Source organism: Oncorhynchus tshawytscha, linkage group LG16, assembly GCF_018296145.1.
Source record: "Oncorhynchus tshawytscha isolate Ot180627B linkage group LG16, Otsh_v2.0, whole genome shotgun sequence".
NCBI lineage: Eukaryota > Metazoa > Chordata > Actinopteri > Salmoniformes > Salmonidae > Oncorhynchus > Oncorhynchus tshawytscha.
In genome coordinates, this window is record NC_056444.1 from 42,407,586 (window position 1) to 42,424,625 (window position 17,040).

Below are 17,040 nucleotides of genomic sequence, written 5' to 3' on the forward strand. Positions count from 1 at the left end.
TTATATCAACTTTCTTTCAATGTCATTGTCCAAGGTGTCATATTAGCATCCCATGCTAGTTGTTGCATATTAGATCTCTCTTTCTAACAGATATTTTCATCTGTCACATGAAACTGCTCGCATGTGTGCTGCGCTTTTGACAAGTGTTTTCCCGCTGATTGCATTGTGGAACAAACATTCGCACGTAGCCTACTGCGTATTGCTGCGCTTATAATGTGAAGAAATAATAGTTTATCAACATTTTAGACTAAATATTCTGGTTTTGTTGCATCAGACTCATTGCGTTTTAAAGTTTTGCTTTATGTAGCCTAGGCCTGCTAGTTGTATGAGTTTGGGATCTAGTGTCCCTCAGCTGTCCCAGTCGGTTTGGAATAGGCTATTTCTTTCTCAACAAGCTGTAGATAAGTAAGGAAACTTCTCTACTATGGGGGATAGTAGATTGACATAGGCTAGTGATTTTGCTGTTCGTTTACTTGTCTTGTTGGCTGAGAAAAAGTACATGCGGATAATTAGGTAAGAAGGACCGCATCTTCGACTTGCATGTTCTGTTAATATGAATTACCATAATCTAAGTGTGATTTCTGTTATTCTAAGCACCGTGGGTGGACTCCCTAATCAGGTTACTTACCCAATGCATATGGGTTCTGGTAAATTTCTCAAATGTCCGATAAATTCTGAAGTCACATTTTCTGAACCGAATCATTGTTTATTAGCATGGTGCTGAAACCCCCTATTCTCAACCATGGAGAATGGGTGCATATCCGCGGCTATAAACTAAAAACAATAAACATAGCTTCCTTATCGCTCGTGCAATTTATTTGAGAGGTGTGCTTGGGTTGCATGAAGGTCTGCTTGGATGCAGAGGGGAGGGGATGTTGTGGTGTTTCTTTGCATTTCTTTCTTGTACCGGTATACGGGGATGATATCAGCCTAAATGTGTCAACAGCTGCATAGGCTATTCTCATTGAGTGTGGCGACATACGGTTAAAGTTTTATCCAACTCTCCTTCCATCGGTGTTGGAATCTACTGGGAAGCCAACATTTGACCAAACTTGAGATTTAAACAATGATGGAGGATCCTCCAATTCTGGTTTATCGACCCCACACACGCCAGCGTACAGAACTAGTTCCCAGCTGCGCCTCACAAAAGGACAGTTTGAAATGCAGCAATTAAGATTTGAATTGTCATTATATAGCCTGCAATGTTGTTGTTTTTTAGCTCAGATTTACTCAAGGCATATTTTTTAAGTATTTATTTGGGTTCACAGTGCGGGACAAACCGAGTTACCTGAAAGGTTCAGTACGAATACGTGTACCGTTACACCCCTACTAGTAACTAACTAGCTACATAGCGATCTAGTTTGCAAGTTAGCTAAGTTTGTATAAAATTAGCTAGCTTAGTTCATACTTGGTGCAAATAAAGGATTCCAAGCTTACCGCCTTGCAGCTGCTATCATGTTAGTCTGAAGGCATTTTCTCTCTCTCAGACTTTTTTGAATTGTTAAGGCTTCCCATTCACTCTTCCCCCTGGGTTATCCTGCCTCTGAGGTCCCAGCGTTTAGCAGGTTGTAGGTAAGGAGCTCTTCTCTATGCACGCTTGTCTTGAGCGTCCCAATCACTGATGACTGGTCTTTGATATTGAGATTATCTGACCCCCCCCCCAGTACGAAATATGCACTGTGATGATTCCCAATCTGTACATAAATTATCTTTATTATGATCATAGTAGAAGAGAGAGATGTAAGCCTACCAAATTTTCAGTGCTCAGCAAGTATCATTCATTTCTCCAATTAATAAGTGTTCATGTCTCCTGAGGATGCTCATATGCATATTAATGTTTTTCACTGCTGTGGTTCTTCAGGGAGGGACAGCTCTGATGATGGAGAATGGACAGGGAACAGGCGCGAAGCTTGGCCTGCCGCCTCTCACCCCAGAGCAGCAGGAGGCACTACAAAGGGTGAGCCTACTTATTACATGTACATGACTAAATACAGGTGTATACGTAATGTCTTTCCATTAGTCAGTTTGCCTGCGCTTGCATTATTCTCTCGCGTTTCCTTTTCTTTCATGCTGAATGACTTTTCTTCAGGCAAAGAAGTATGCGATGGAGCAGAGCATTAAGAGTGCCTTAGTGAAGCAGACCATTGCTCATCAGCAACAACAGCTTACCAACTTACAGGTGAGACGTGCAGAATTCTATACTCTTACAACTGCAACTTAACTCTACGTGTCGTTGACCATATGTTCTTATCTCTTAACGCCAACCACTCAATGAAATGCTCATATCTAAGAGTAACTTGGACCATTAGCAAGATTGTTACATAGTAATTCGATATGACTATCTGCCCTGGGAGCTTTGTAGGTATGAAACATTACTTTATTGTTTAGTAGCACAAAACATAGCAGCACAGCTTATAAAGTATGTTTGTCTCCTTACGATGATAGGGTGGGTATATTTGTCCTCTTGTTTCTGTCTCTTTTTTTCAGCTAGAGAAGATCAGCATGAAGACTTGTTAAACATGTTGAATGCTTTGCACTTGTTTTCACATAGGGGTTTTGATTGTGGGGTGATGTTGTGAAATGGTTTTGGGGAAGATTTGAAGTGGGTGGCAGAGGGAAAGTCAAATCAGTCCTGAAAGCTTTTTATGGGGAGTGTGTAATGTCACTAAAAGCTGATGTATAGCAAAGGAACAACATTTGAAAAAGCAAAGCTTAAATATATATCTAACCTACTTTTCAGTACCCTTTTCATCTTTACTGTCTTTCAGATGGCAGCAGTGACAATGGGCTTTGGAGATCCTCTCTCACCTTTACAATCGGTCAATAGATTATTACACTTTTTTCTCTGTGCGCTTTCATGATACAAAGGACTGTTACCCTTTTTTGATCGGCCACTCTGGGCTCCATCCTAGCCATTGCTGCTGACCAAATAACTAATATTTCAAAAGAAGACATGTTTATAAATATTATAATTATGAGGGGCAAGTTCTTATACGATGTGCTGAGTCTGCTTAATTCAGTCTGGTTAAAGCTGCAAAATGTAACTTGCAAGTCTAAGAAGCGGTAGATCTGTTCTATGTGCACTATTTCTATGCTTCCCATTCTTAAGTTTAGTTTTAGCATCTTTTACTTTCGGTTTTGTACACCACCTTCAAACAACTGAAAATATAATATTTTTGGTTATTGAAAATACACTGCTCAAAAAAATAAAGGGAACACTAAAATAACACATCCAAGATCTGAATGAATGAAATATTCTTATTAAATCCTTTTTACTTTACATAGTTGAATGTGCTGACAACAAAATCACACAAAATTATCAATGGAAATCAAATGTATCAACCCATGGAAGTCTGGATTTGGAGTCACCCTCAAAATTAAAGTGGAAAACCACACTACAGGCTGATCCAACTTTGATGTACTGTCCTTAAAACAAGTCAAAATGAGGCTCAGTAGTGTGTGTGGCCTTCACGTGCCTGTATGACCTCCCTACAACGCCTGGGCATGCTCCTGATGAGGTGGCGGATGGTCTCCTGAGGGATCTCCTCCCAGACCTGGACTAAAGCATCCGCCAACTCCTGGACAGTCTGTGGTGCAACGTGGCGTTGGTGAATGGAGCGAGACATGATGTCCCAGATGTGCTCAATTGGATTCAGGTCTGTGGAACGGGCGGGCCAGTCCATAGCATCAATGCCTTCCTCTTGCAGGAATTGCTGACACACTCCAGCCACATGAGGTCTAGCATTGTCTTGCATTAGGAGAAACCCAGGGCCAACCGCACCAGCATATGGTCTCACAAGGGGTCTGAGGATCTCATCTCGGTACCTAATGGCAGTCAGGCTACCTCTGGCGAGCACATGGAGGGCTGTGCGGCCCCCAAAAGAAATGCCACCCCACACCATGACTGACCCACTGCCAAACCGGTCATGCTGGAGGATGTTGCAGGCAGCTGAACGTTCTCCTCAGCGTCTCCAGACTCTCACGTCTGTCACATGTGCTCAGTGTGAACCTGCTTTCATCTGTGAAGAGCACAGGGCGCCAGTGGCGAATTTGCCAATCTTGGTGTTTTCTAGCAGATGCCAAACGTCCTGCACGGTGTTGGGCTGTAAGCACAACCCCCACCTGTGGACGTTGGGCGTCGGTCTGTTTCTGACCGTTTGAGCAGACACATGCACATTTGTGGCCTGCTGGAGGTCATTTTGCAGGGCTCTGGCAGTGCTCCTCCTGCTCCTCCTTGCACAAAGGCGGAGGTAGTGGTCCTGCTGCTGGGTTGTTGCCCTCCTACGGACTCCTCCACGTCTCCTGATGTACTGGCCTGTCTCCTGGTAGCGCCTCCATGCTCTGGACACTACGCTGACAGACACAGCAAACCTTCTTGCCACAGCTCGCATTGATGTTCCATCCTGGATGAGCTGCACTACCTGAGCCACTTGTGTGGGTTGTAGACTCCGGAAGCATAGGAACTGAGAAGAGGTCTGTGGTCACCACCTGCAGAACCACTCCATTATTGGGGGTGTCTTGCTAATTGCCTATAATTTCCACCGGTTGTCTATTCCATTTGCACAACAGCATGTGAAATGTATTGTCAATCAGTGTTGCTTCCTAAGTGGACAGTTTGATTTCACAGAAGTGTGATTGACTTGGAGTTACATTGTGTTGTTTAAGTGTTCCCTTTATTTTTTTGAGCAGTGTATATTTCATAGCGGTTTAATGGTACAACGATTCTCTACTCTTTACATTGCTTGTTTTGTCTCACAAACTGAAATTTAGGCAAACTTTTTGAATTTTTGCAACCAGGAAATGGCAGATAGAGTTCTGCATATTACACCTTTAATGCCCTGCCCACTGCACCATTTCAGAAGAAATGCCCTGAAGTACTTCCACTAGTGGCAACAGCTGTTAGTCAATGTTTTTTAAACTGAAAGAGATTCATAATGGAAATTTGGGATTTGTTTTGAATTCATACACACTGCATGGTGAAAAGTATGAGGGGACCCCTTCAAATGAGTGGGTTTGGCTATTTCAGCCACACCCGTTGCTGACAGGTGTATAAAACCGAGCTCACAGCCATGCAATCTCCATATACAAACAGTAGAATGGCCAATACTGAAGAGCTCAGTGACTTTCAATGTGGCACCGTCATAGGATGCCACCTTTACAACAAGTCAATTTGACAAATTTCTGCCCTGCTAGAGTTTCCCCCGGTCAACTGTAAGTGCTGTTATTGTGAAGTGGAAACGTCTAGGAGCAACAACAGCTCAGCTGCGAAGTGGTAGGCCACACAAGCTCAGAAAACGGGGCCGCTGAGTGCTGAAGCGAGTAAAAATGTCTGTCCTCAGTTGCAACACTCACTACCGAGTTCCAAACTGCATCTGGAAGCAATGTCCGCACAAGAACTGTTTGTCGGGAGTGACATTGAAATGTGTTTCCATGGTCAAGCAGCCGCACACAAGCCTAAGATCACCATGCGCAATTCCAAGCGTCGGCTGGAGTGGTGTAAAGCTCTCCGTCATTGGACTCTGGAGCCGTTCGTGTTACACCATCTGGCAGTCCTATGAACAAATTTGGGTTTGACGGATGCCAGGGGAACATTATCTGCATAGTGCCCACTGTAAAGTTTGGTGGATGAATAATGTTCTGGGGCTGTTTCTCATGGTTCGGGCTAGTCCCCTTAAATCCAGTGAATGGAAATATTAACGCTACAGTGTACATTGACATTCTACATGATTCTGTGCTTCCAACTTTGTGGCAACATTTTGGGGAAGGCCCTTTCGAGTTTGAGGTCCATACAGAAATGGTTTGTCGAGATCGGTGTGGAAGAACTTGACTGGCCTGCACAGAGCCCTGACCTCAACCGCATCAAACACCTTTGGGACGAATTGGAACGCGAGCCTGGCCTAATCGCCCAACATCGGTGCCCGACCTCACCAATGTTCTTGTGGTTGAATGATGCAAGTCCCTGCAGCAATGTTCTAACGTCTAGTGGAAAGTCTTCCCAGAAGAGTGGAGGCTATTATAGCAGCAAAGGGGGGGACCAACTCCATATTAATGCTCATGATTTTGGAATGAGATGTTTGACAAGCAGGCGTCCACATACTTTTGACAATGTAGTGTATTTGAGCACAATACAAACCTTTTATTTGGGGATTTTTAGCAGAACATTTATTATGGCTTTTTGCTCTATAGCCTGAAATCGCTATGCAAATGTGGTTTTGAATATCAATGCAGGGAAGTTCATGTCTTCTTTATAAATATGATGTTACTTTGCATTGATTGACACTGAGAAAGCCAGCTTTGGTGTGGGGCTAAAGAGGGTTAGCAGTCTCTTTCAATAACTTAAATGAGAGACCTTCTCAAACCGGAATCCTCTTTTGGCAATCTCAAATTTTATGTTGTAAAATAGGAAATCACTTTTCTCTTATGCAATAGATTAGGCTGTTACTAGTTCGCCTGTGGGTGATAACTCAGCTATGCTTGAGTAAAAGGAACCAGTAAACTGCTTTCAGTGGTTACCCATCCCTCCCTCCCCTTAGAGACGTAAGTGTGAAATGCTTTCCTCAGGCTTTTTATCTTTGTATGGATGCTTTTCAACTGATATACAGTGTTGTGAAAAAGTATTTGCCCCGTTTCTAATTTTCTCTACTTTTGCATATTTTTGATACTGAATGTCATCAGATCTTCAACCAAAACCTAATATTAGATAAAGGGTTCCTGAGTGAACAAATAACACAACAATTACATATTTCATGAACAAAGTTAAGTATTTGTAGACTCAGGTTCCCTTTATCTAATATTAGGTTTTGGTTGAACATCTGATAACAGTTCAGTATCAAAAATATGCAAAAAGAAAGAAAATCAGAAAGGGGGCAAATACTTTTTCATGGCACTGTAGGTGTTGATTTAGTTTGTTGTCCATGTTGAAATGTCATCTCATATACACCCCTGGACTACAGGTCAGTTTCAAGGGCTAAATGTTAGCGAGGGGCATGCATGTCCATCACCACTTTTGCTTTCACGCATATAAATACAGTAATGATACAGATTTTTTAAAGTTATGTTGCTGTATCTGCATTTACAAAATTGTTGATATCTTGTTATATACTGAACAAAAATATAAACGCAACATGTAAAGTGTTGGTCCCATGTTTCATGAGCTAAAATAAAATATCCTAGAAATGCACAAAAAGCTTATTTCTTTCAAATGTTTATTTCCATGTTAGTGAGCATTTCTTCTTTGCTAAAATAATCGATCCACCTGACAGGTGTGGCATATCAAGAAGCTTATTTAAAAAGCATGATCATTACACAGGTGCACCTTGTGCTGGACACAATAAAAGGTCACTCTAAAATGAGCAGTTTTGTCACACAACACAATGCCACAGATGTCTCAAGTTTTGAGGGAGCTTGCAATTGGCATGCTTACTGCAGGAATGTCCACCAGAGCTGTTGCCAGACAATTGAATGGTAATTTCTCTACCAGAAGCTGCCTCCAACGTCGTTTTAGAGAATTTGGCAGTACGTCCAACCTGCCTCACAACCGCAGACCACGTGTAACCACGCCAGCCCAGGACCCCCACATCCGGCTTCTTCACCTGTGGGATTGGATTGTCTGAGACCAGCCACCTGGCCAGCTGATAAAACAGGAGTATTTCTGGAAAAACTCACTCTGATTGGGTGGGCCTGGCTCCCTGGTGGTTGGGCCTGGCTTCCAAGTGGGTGGGCCTATGCCATTCCATTCCCACCCAAGGCTGTGCCCCTGCCCAGTCATGTGAAATCCCTAGATTAGGGCCTAATGACTTCATTCAAATTGACTGATAACTTATATGAACTGTAACTCGGTAAAATCGTTTAAATGGTTGCATGTTGCGTTTTATATTTTTGTTCAGTAGAGATGGCAATAGTCACAAATCCATTTTTCAGGACTCTTTATTTTGCATATGCCCAGATTGCATCCATCCATGACATTGGCCTGTATGTCTATTGTTGGGAAAAGCAAATACAATAGAGAATTAAACATATTCCCAGTGATTTACATAATGAGTCCTCAATGTAAAAACACATCTAGATTTGATTTTGTGTGTTCTTTCTTTCTTTGGCCCCTTAAGCATCATGGTGTGTTTTTCTCCGTGGTTACCAGGTGGCGGCTCAGCGGCAGCGTGCTCTAGCAATCATGTGCCGGGTGTATGTGGGCTCCATATACTATGAGCTTGGGGAGGACACCATCAGACAGGCCTTTGCCCCCTTCGGCCCCATCAAGAGCATTGACATGTCATGGGACTCAGTTACAATGAAGCACAAGGTCAGTTTATAGAGCATGCTCAAACTACATCGCCACACAGAATTGCAATAGGATTAGAATTAGAACTGCATTAATCATATGAATGAAACTTTTGATTCACAACTGGAGAATTTGGCATGCTCGTATTTGTAACTGTCTCATGGGTCTATTGTCTGTGCGTACAGGGCTTTGCCTTTGTGGAGTATGAGATCCCGGAGGCTGCACAGCTGGCTCTGGAGCAGATGAACTCGGTCATGCTCGGGGGCAGGAACATCAAGGTGAGTGGCCTGGAGAGGCAGCCTGTCCTGCGCAGTGGAAGTGGACCACTCAGAACCCCCCCTCTATACCCCTGGAACGAGCGGTGCTCCTGCTATCAACTTTTTAATATTTTCTATGGAGGATGCATGGAGACAGTTCGGACATCCCCTTTTCTCATTTCTCTCCTTGTGTGGAACTGAACTATTTCTGGGTGAATCACTAATTGGTAGTATCTCTAATTCTGTGTATTTAAAGCCACTCATTTCATTTTCTTTCTTTGCTTGTATGTGTGTCCATTCATTTAAAGGTGTGTGTGTGGTTGCATGTGTGTGCGCACATGTTTGTGTGTGCGCGGGTGTGTGTTTTTGTGAACGTATGCTCTGTCGTCTGCTTCCATGATGTCATCACCACATTGTTTTAGTGACCAGTTCCTCTAGGATACCCGGGCAGCGTGTGATGATGCGTTGCTCTGTGTCCGAGATGTGCTGATGATGGGCTGCGCCTGGTTGGTGTTGCTTGGCCGCCCCACCTGGAGCACAAATCATATACTACATAGCCGCTCAAAGAGACGCTTCAGACACTAACCTATAGATGACAGTTGTTAGAGGAGATACCTCTGAGACATGTCGGTCCCTGACAGTGTAGTGCCAGCCACGGGTCTTGTTAATTTATAGCTATTTCCACTAGTTGATCCTCAGCTGCAGCTCCGGCTTAAGGCAATCTGAACAGGCCTTTCTTTTAGTGTTGGTCAAACATGCCTGAGTGAGTGAACAAGTCATAGTAGCAGCTTTTACAGTATAATTATCTTCATGAATTTCAGATAGGCTATACTTTTGTTTTAGTTTCATGATATCTATTGTACGTTTCAGTTGATGATTTTGAAGTGATTAAGTTGTTGGTATGTTATGGTCTAGAAAGAGTGAGAGTTAAAGAAAATAGTGTGTCGATAGAAGACATTGTCTCTAGACTAGTGCAGGTTGTCACATTTCATATCACTCTTATTACCTTAGCCCTGGTGGACAGATGCCGTTTAGCACGGCTAGTGTGAACTTGGCTAAGAATACATTTGGCGGCAATTACAAAGAGAAAGCGGCTCCTTTAGATCTCTAATAGAGCATTTCCATACAGGATTGACCCCAAAGGCTCAGACTTTTCTGTTTACGTCTATGTGGGCTGGCACCCATGTCTTACCGGGCCATGGCTCCGGCGGGCCTGCTCTCACTTGAGGTCAAAGCCAGGCCACTGGTACTTTTCAGCTGGCATTTGCATAACAATGGCTAACTTTAGCAACTTCTCACAAAGCAACCGTTTTGATTATGCAGAGGTTGTTAATTCTGCTCTTCACATGCTTCACTGTCAGCCCAGATTCCCTAGTATAACATAAGTGAGTATACACTCGTGTAACACTGGTGTTACAGTTTGAAAAGCAGTGTAATTGCGTTGTCCTGAGTTGAAGGTGTTAAGTGGTTTTGGAGCTCGGGGTGTTGCGTTGCTTGGTCAGTGGCTGTGACACCCCACTCATTGGCCCTGTGCTGGTATCTGTGCTGTAGGTGGGGCGGCCAGGTAACATTGGTCAGGCGCAACCCATCATCGACCAGCTGGCAGAAGAGGCACGCGCCTACAACCGGATCTACGTTGCCTCCGTCCACCCCGACCTCTCAGACGAGGACATCAAGAGCGTCTTTGAGGCCTTCGGGAGGATCAAGTCCTGCACGTTAGCCAGGGACCCCACCACAGGAAGACACAAGAGCTTTGGCTTCGTCGGTGAGCAGAGAGGCCCCTGGCGGGTGGCGGCCCTCGGGATGTGCTGTTGCTGTGTGTTTGTCCTCCTCCTAACTCTCCCCCCTCTCTCCCTGGCAGAGTATGACAAGCCCCAGTCGTCCCTGGACGCAGTGTCCTCCATGAACCTGTTTGACCTGGGGGGCCAGTACCTGCGGGTGGGCAAGGCTGTGACCCCTCCCATGCCCATGTTAACCCCCACCCAGCCTGGTGGCCTGCCCCCCGCTGCAGCCGTGGCTGCTGCAGCAGCCACCGCTAAGATAACGGCCCAGGCAAGTATGATTCCCTTCCAAAGGGATCTATTGGCCTTCCAGGTAAATATACTTCTGATGCACAGTACCAGTCAAAAGTTTGGACAAACCTACTCATTCAAGGGTTTTTCTTTATTTTTACTATTTCTACATTGTAGAATAATAGTGAAGACATCAAAACTATGACATAACACATATGGAATCATGTAGTAACCAAAAAATATTAGCCACCCTTTGCCTTGATGACAGCTTTGCACACTCTTGGCATTCTCTCAACCAGCTTCACTTGAAATGCTTTTCCAACAGTCTTGAAGGAGTTCTCACATATTCTGAACACTTGTTGGTGTGTTTGGTCATTGTCCTGTTGAAAAACAAATGACAGTCCCACTAAGTGCAAACCAGATGGGATGGCGTATCGCTGCAGAATGCTGTGGTAGCCATGCTGGTTAAGTGTGCCTTGAATTCTAAATAAATAATCTACACTGTCACCAGCAAAGCACCCCCACACCATCTCACCACCTCCTCCATGCTTCACAATGAAAACCACACGTGGAGATCATCCGTTCACCTACTCTGCGTCTCACAGACATGGAGGTCTCAAATCTCGACTCACAGATTTCCACCAGTCTAATGTAATTTTTCGTGTTTCTTGGCCAATTTCATCATAGCGCTTGATGGTTTTGCGACTGCACTTTTTGAGTTTTTGAAGTTTTCCGGATTGACTAACCTTCATGTCCTAAAGTAATGATGGACTGTCGTTTCTCTTTTCTTATTTGAGCTGTTCTTGCCATAATATGGACTTGTTTTTTTTACCAAATAGGGATATATTCTGTTTTCCACCCCAACCTTGTCACAACACAACTGATTGGCTCAAACGCATTAATAAGGAAAGAAATTCCACCAATTAACTTTTAACAAGGCGCACCTGTTAATTGAAATGCATTCCAGGTGACTACCTCAAGAAGCTGATTGAGAGAATGCCAAGTGTGTGCAAAGCTGTCATCAAGGCAAAGGGTGGCAACTTTGAAGAATCTCAAATATAAAATATATTTAGATTTGTTTAACACTTTTTTTGGTTACTACATGATTCCGTGTGTGTGATTGTATTGCTTTGATGTCTTCACTAGTATTCTACAATATAGAAAATAGTACAAATAAAGAAAAACCCTTGAATGAGTAGGTGTGTCTAATCTTTTGACTGGTACTGTAGGTAGCTAGGTGTAACCATAATTAATAATGTACTCAGTAAAGTTTTAATATAGTAAAGATAAATGTAATTTGTATATAAAGCTTACTTTTCTGATTTTCTGTGTGCTTTAAGTAACATACTCAGTGTACAAAATATTAAGAATGCTCTTTCCATGACATGGACTGACCAGGTGAATCCAGGTGAAAGCTATGATCTCTTATTGCTGACGAGACAGGTTAAAGAAGGCTTTTTAAGCCTTGAGACAATTGAGACATGGATTGTGTATGTGCCATTCAGTGGGTGAATGGACAAAATATTTAAGTGCCTTTGAACGGGGCGTGATAGTTATATATTTTAAAAAATGTATTTCATCAAAATATAGTAGGTGCCAAGCGCACCGGTTTGTGTCAAGAGCTGCAACGCTGCTGGGTTTTTCTTGCTCAACAGTTTCCTGTGGGAATCAAGAATGGTCCAGCCAACTTGACACAACTGTAGGAAACATTGTAGTCAACATGGGCCAGCATCCATGTGGAACGCTTTCGACACCTTGTAGAGTCCATGCCCTGAAGAATTTAGGATTTTCTGAGGGCAAAATGGGATGGTCCAACTCAATGTAGGAAGGTGCTCTTAATGTTTTGTACACAGTGTTTATTTTGATGTACCCTGCAGTTCTAGAATTTGATATAATATTTAATGAATTGATAATGCATAACCATTGCAGGGCAATCTAAAGTATTCTACTGCTGTGTGTTTGCTAACAAAATGTGCTGTGCCATATCTGCTTGTGTTGTGATGTGAGCTCAACCTAGTTGCAAAAGTATTAGGGATGTAACGATTCACCAATTTGCATCGGTCCCTGATTCTGATGTTTAATTAAGATACAAGTGCATCGGTCCGCAGACCCCAAACGATCCAAACATAACATGCATCTGTCAGAAAATCTATTCAAACATTACGAATGTAATCCCAAACAAATCCAAATGAGACAGTGTTCAGCTGCCTCTTTAAGGGCAGGAGGTTACCATGGTGACAGGCCACTCGAGTTTTGTCAGATGTGTCTGAGATTTGGGATCTGACTTGGTGGTATCTTTGCTATTAGGTGAAGCAACAGACTCAAACTAATGTTGAAAACAACTGAGCTTGTGAACAAAATGTAAATAGCCAAGAAAGAAGTGGACAAAGTCTCACTTTGTAGACTTTTGAGAAAATTAGACCAACTTTTATGCCTGTGCGCAGCACCTCCAAAAACAATTCTATCAGCACTTCACTCTGCCAGCCAGTGGATTTAGCATCTATGAAACAAAACAACAGAAAAACTTTGAAAACAACTACTGCAGAATTTTTTCGGCTATAAATCGCAACTCGCACATGTGCTCATACAGACTTTTGATTGTTTTTATTTGCGAACGTAATGCTCGCACTCTACAGCCCTGCAAATTGAGCAATACCTAAAGCTACCCGTTACCTGCCAATACCTAAAGCTACCCGCAGGTGGCGGGTGTTTATTTTATGCCCTGGTGCCAGGCCTAAATCGGTCACTGATTTAGAGGGGAACCATGAAAGAAAGCAGTGGAACTGGCTTCATGGTCCAGAGTTGCGTTTCAGGACTATAGACATAATTTACACACACACACACCAGGGTTTCTGTTAGGAAAATGTTGCGCTGTACATTTGACCGGAAGCATTTTAATTTACCGGACATTTGAGAAATTTACAAGACTCATATGCATTGAGTGCGTAACCTGATTAGGGCGTGCACACACGGTGCTCAGAATAACATAAATCACATTTAGATTAAGGTAATTCATATTAACAGAACGTGCAATTCCAGGATGCAACGATATGCGGTGATTCTTACTGAATTCTGGTGTCCACTTTGAATATGTTAGAATAACTGTCCACATTTATTTCTTGAAATTTAGAAGGAGAGGAGATCTCATATGCAACAACTCATTTTGGTTTCTTATATGACCTAAGGTTGTGCCTTTGGCTACCGGACAATTAAAGAAAGTTGATATAAAATTAATGGTCTGAATTTGGCTAGGCTACTTTGAAGCAAGGTAAGACATGCCTCATAATATGTAGTAAAAGGTTTCAAACAATTAACTATATGTTTTCAAAATGCATAATGCCTCCAGCTCATTACAAAGTGGTGTGACGAGCTGATGAAGCCTGCATTCCGTCAACTATGAATTTGCTGTTTGAGATGCTGTAGCAGGCACGCTCACGCTGTCTGACAGATTTTCTGCTCAAAGGCTCTGTATGCTGTACACGAGATAAATAAGATACATAACGAATATAGTGCACACACGCGCTAATTCAATTCCACTCAATTATGCAAATTAACCTATACCCTATACACTGGTAAGCATGACCAGTCAAATATATTTCCATCAATTAATAGGCTAAAAAGCATTATTTCGTCATTTCTCCCAGTGCCAATGAAATGTTTTGACTTTTTATTATCGGCCAAAAGCTGGCTATTACCGGCAACGCTGACAAAGATACACAAGTCGGCAATTTTGAAATGTATTGTTATTTAACCTTTATTTAACTAGGCAAGTCAGTTGAGAACAAATTCTTATTTCCAATGACAGCCTAACCCGGCCAACCCTAACCCAGACGATGCTGGGCCAATTGTGCGCTGCCCTATGGGACTCCCAATCACGGCCGGTTGTGATACAACGTGGAATCGAACCAGGGTCTTTAACGGCGCCTCTAGCACTGATATGCAGTGCCTTTAGACCGCTGCGCCACTCGGGAGCCCTCATGAGTTCCATCAGGAGCAGATTTTAATTTAGAATTGAAAATGAATGTGTTTATTACGGCTGGGCGATACCAGTATCGCAGTATTTTTTTCCATGGCAAAAATGTAAACACGAAACAGACCAAATTCTTTGGTCCTTTAAAAACCTGCTGTATGTAAAATATTGTGTGCTTTTGCTCAACAACATATTGATCTTTGTTTCTAACACTAGGGTTTTCCTCAAGAAGTTAAATCCACTTTGTTTTGTTTCCATTCCCGGATACTAACGAGTATAGCCATACTGGTATTGTCCCGGCCCTAGTGTTTATGCAACAAATGTTAGTGAACCAATTCGTTCTCTAAACAAACCGAATTGTACTGAATCATTTCAAACTAAAACATCGTATCGGAGCCCATGTTTCTAGATTCGAATCGTATTGAAAGTTAAAGATCTCTTAAAAAGTATGTCCTGTAACTGGCCCTTGCTTTTGTCATTTAATGTACTGGGATAATACTGAGATGCTAAAGCTCCTCCTGTAAACTAATTGGGCGTGTAAGCTAATTACACCCTGGAGTCTCACTGCTCAAGCATGCAGTCCCACTGCTATATCTGGCAGTGGCACTGACATTAGTCATAGTTTTGTTTCGTAATAAATAGTAGTCTTGGGAGTTTAGTGGATGTTTATTTTATAACATATTAACAACTTTTACTGATAGAATATTGTATATTGACCTGGTGAGATGCAGAGTAGAACACTATACATGCTGTATGAAGTCTGACTGTGCCACCTCACTGTGTTTTCCTGCTAATGCGTCCCGCCCCTCTCTCAAGGAGGCTGTGACCGGGGCGTCCATCTTGGGGGCGATGGCTGGGGCAAACCAGATGGGCCAAATGGGTTCGATGGGACAAATGGGCTCGATGGGACAAATGGGCTCGATGGGACAAATGGGTTCGATGGGACAAATGGGCATCCCTCAGGCAGTCATGGCTGCCCAGGCCCCCGGAATGATCACAGGTGTGTATTGAGATGTGTCAGTACAAAGGGTGTTGTCCACTGACTTACACACTCACTTAGGTCTGTTTGAATGTTTTAGAGCAGTGGTTCCCAAACCTTTTATAGTCCCATGCCCCTTCAAACATTCAACCTCCAGCTGCGTGCCCCCTCTAGCACCAGGGTCGGCGCACTCTCAAATGTTTTTTTCCCCCATCATTGTAAGCCTGCCACACACACACACTATGCAATACATTTATTAAACATAGGAATGAGTGTGAGTTTTTGTCACAACCCGGCTCGTGCAAAGTAACAAAGAGCTCTTATAGTACCAGGGCACAAATAATAATATTATAATAATCAATAATTTTGCTCTTTTATTTCGCCATCTTAGATATAAAACTTTATTTCTTCATCGAAAATTGTGAATAAGGTTAATGAGAAGGGTGTGCTTGAAAGGATGCAGATAACTCTGCAATGTCGGGTTGTAATTAGAGAGAGTTTCAATCTTAAATCATTTTCCACACACAGTCTGCCTGTATTTCGTTTTCATGCTTGTGAGGGCCGAGAATCCACTCTCACATAGGTACGTGGTTGCAAAGGGCATCAGTGTCTTAACAGCGCGATTTGCCAAGGCAGGATACTCTGAGCGCAGTCCAATCCAGAAATCTGGCAGTGGCTTCTGATTAAATTCAATTTTCACAGAACCGCTTTATTGCAATTTCGATGTGGCTCTCTTGTTCAGATATCAGTAAATGGACTGGAGGCAGGGCATGAAAGGGATAACGAATCCAGTTGTTTGTGTCATCTGTTTCGAGAAAGTACCAGCGTAAAACTCACCCAATTCACTCAGGTACTTCGTTATATCACATTTGACATTGTCCGTAAGCTTGATTTCATTTGCACACAAAAAATCATACAATGGAAAGACCTGTGTGTTGTCCTTGTCAATGCAGACAGAAAAGAGCGCTAACTTCTTAATCATAGCCTCAATTTTGTCCCGCACATTGAATATAGTTGAGGAGAGTCCCTGTAATCCTAGATTCAGATCATTCAGGTAAGAAAAAACATCAACCAGATAGGCCAGTTGTGTGAGAAACTCGTCATCATACAAGCGGTCAGACAAGTGAAAATGATGGTCAGTAAGAAAACTTTAAGCTCGGAACTCAATTAAAGAAAACGTGTCAATACTTGATAACCAGTACACTTCGGTATGTTGTTAAAGCGTTTCATGGTCGCTGCACATATCATTGCATAGTGCAGAAAATACACGAGGGTTCAGGGGCCTTGCTTTAATAAAGTTAACCATTTTCACTAGTGTCCAAAACGTCTTTCAAGATGTAAGGCATTCCCTTGGCAGCAAGAGCCTCTCGGTGAGAAGGGTTTGCATTTTATATGGCGAGCTACCGTTTAGCTCGGACCTGCCATCCCCATACTATCGTGGAGGACTTAATTATTCCTGCTGCCACGGATATGGCTGGGACAATGTTGCAGTGTACCCAAGTGGCGTCAGGAGCAACTGCTTGCACGCACGTTACCACTCCACT

General features: G+C 42.9%; 1 protein-coding gene across 5 annotated transcripts in view; it reads left to right on the top strand.

Annotated features, from left to right (window-relative positions):
- Positions 1-17,040, top strand: part of LOC112215693 (poly(U)-binding-splicing factor PUF60) — a 28,084-nt gene that overhangs the window by 4,257 nt on the left and 6,787 nt on the right. Inside the window, exons 2-10 of one of the 5 annotated variants that reach the window (XM_024374958.2) lie at positions 1,488-1,572; positions 1,862-1,957; positions 2,090-2,179; positions 2,769-2,819; positions 8,138-8,299; positions 8,464-8,556; positions 10,087-10,300; positions 10,397-10,629; positions 15,334-15,517. In XM_024374958.2, coding sequence (XP_024230726.2) covers positions 1,877-1,957; positions 2,090-2,179; positions 2,769-2,819; positions 8,138-8,299; positions 8,464-8,556; positions 10,087-10,300; positions 10,397-10,629; positions 15,334-15,517 — 1,108 coding nt within the window. In that variant the 5' untranslated portion in view covers positions 1,488-1,572; positions 1,862-1,876. The remainder of the gene's footprint in view (positions 1-1,487; positions 1,573-1,861; positions 1,958-2,089; positions 2,180-2,768; positions 2,820-8,137; positions 8,300-8,463; positions 8,557-10,086; positions 10,301-10,396; positions 10,630-15,333; positions 15,518-17,040) is intronic. The other 4 variants (XM_024374957.2, XM_024374959.2, XM_024374960.2 and 1 more) reach the window with 4 other exon arrangements.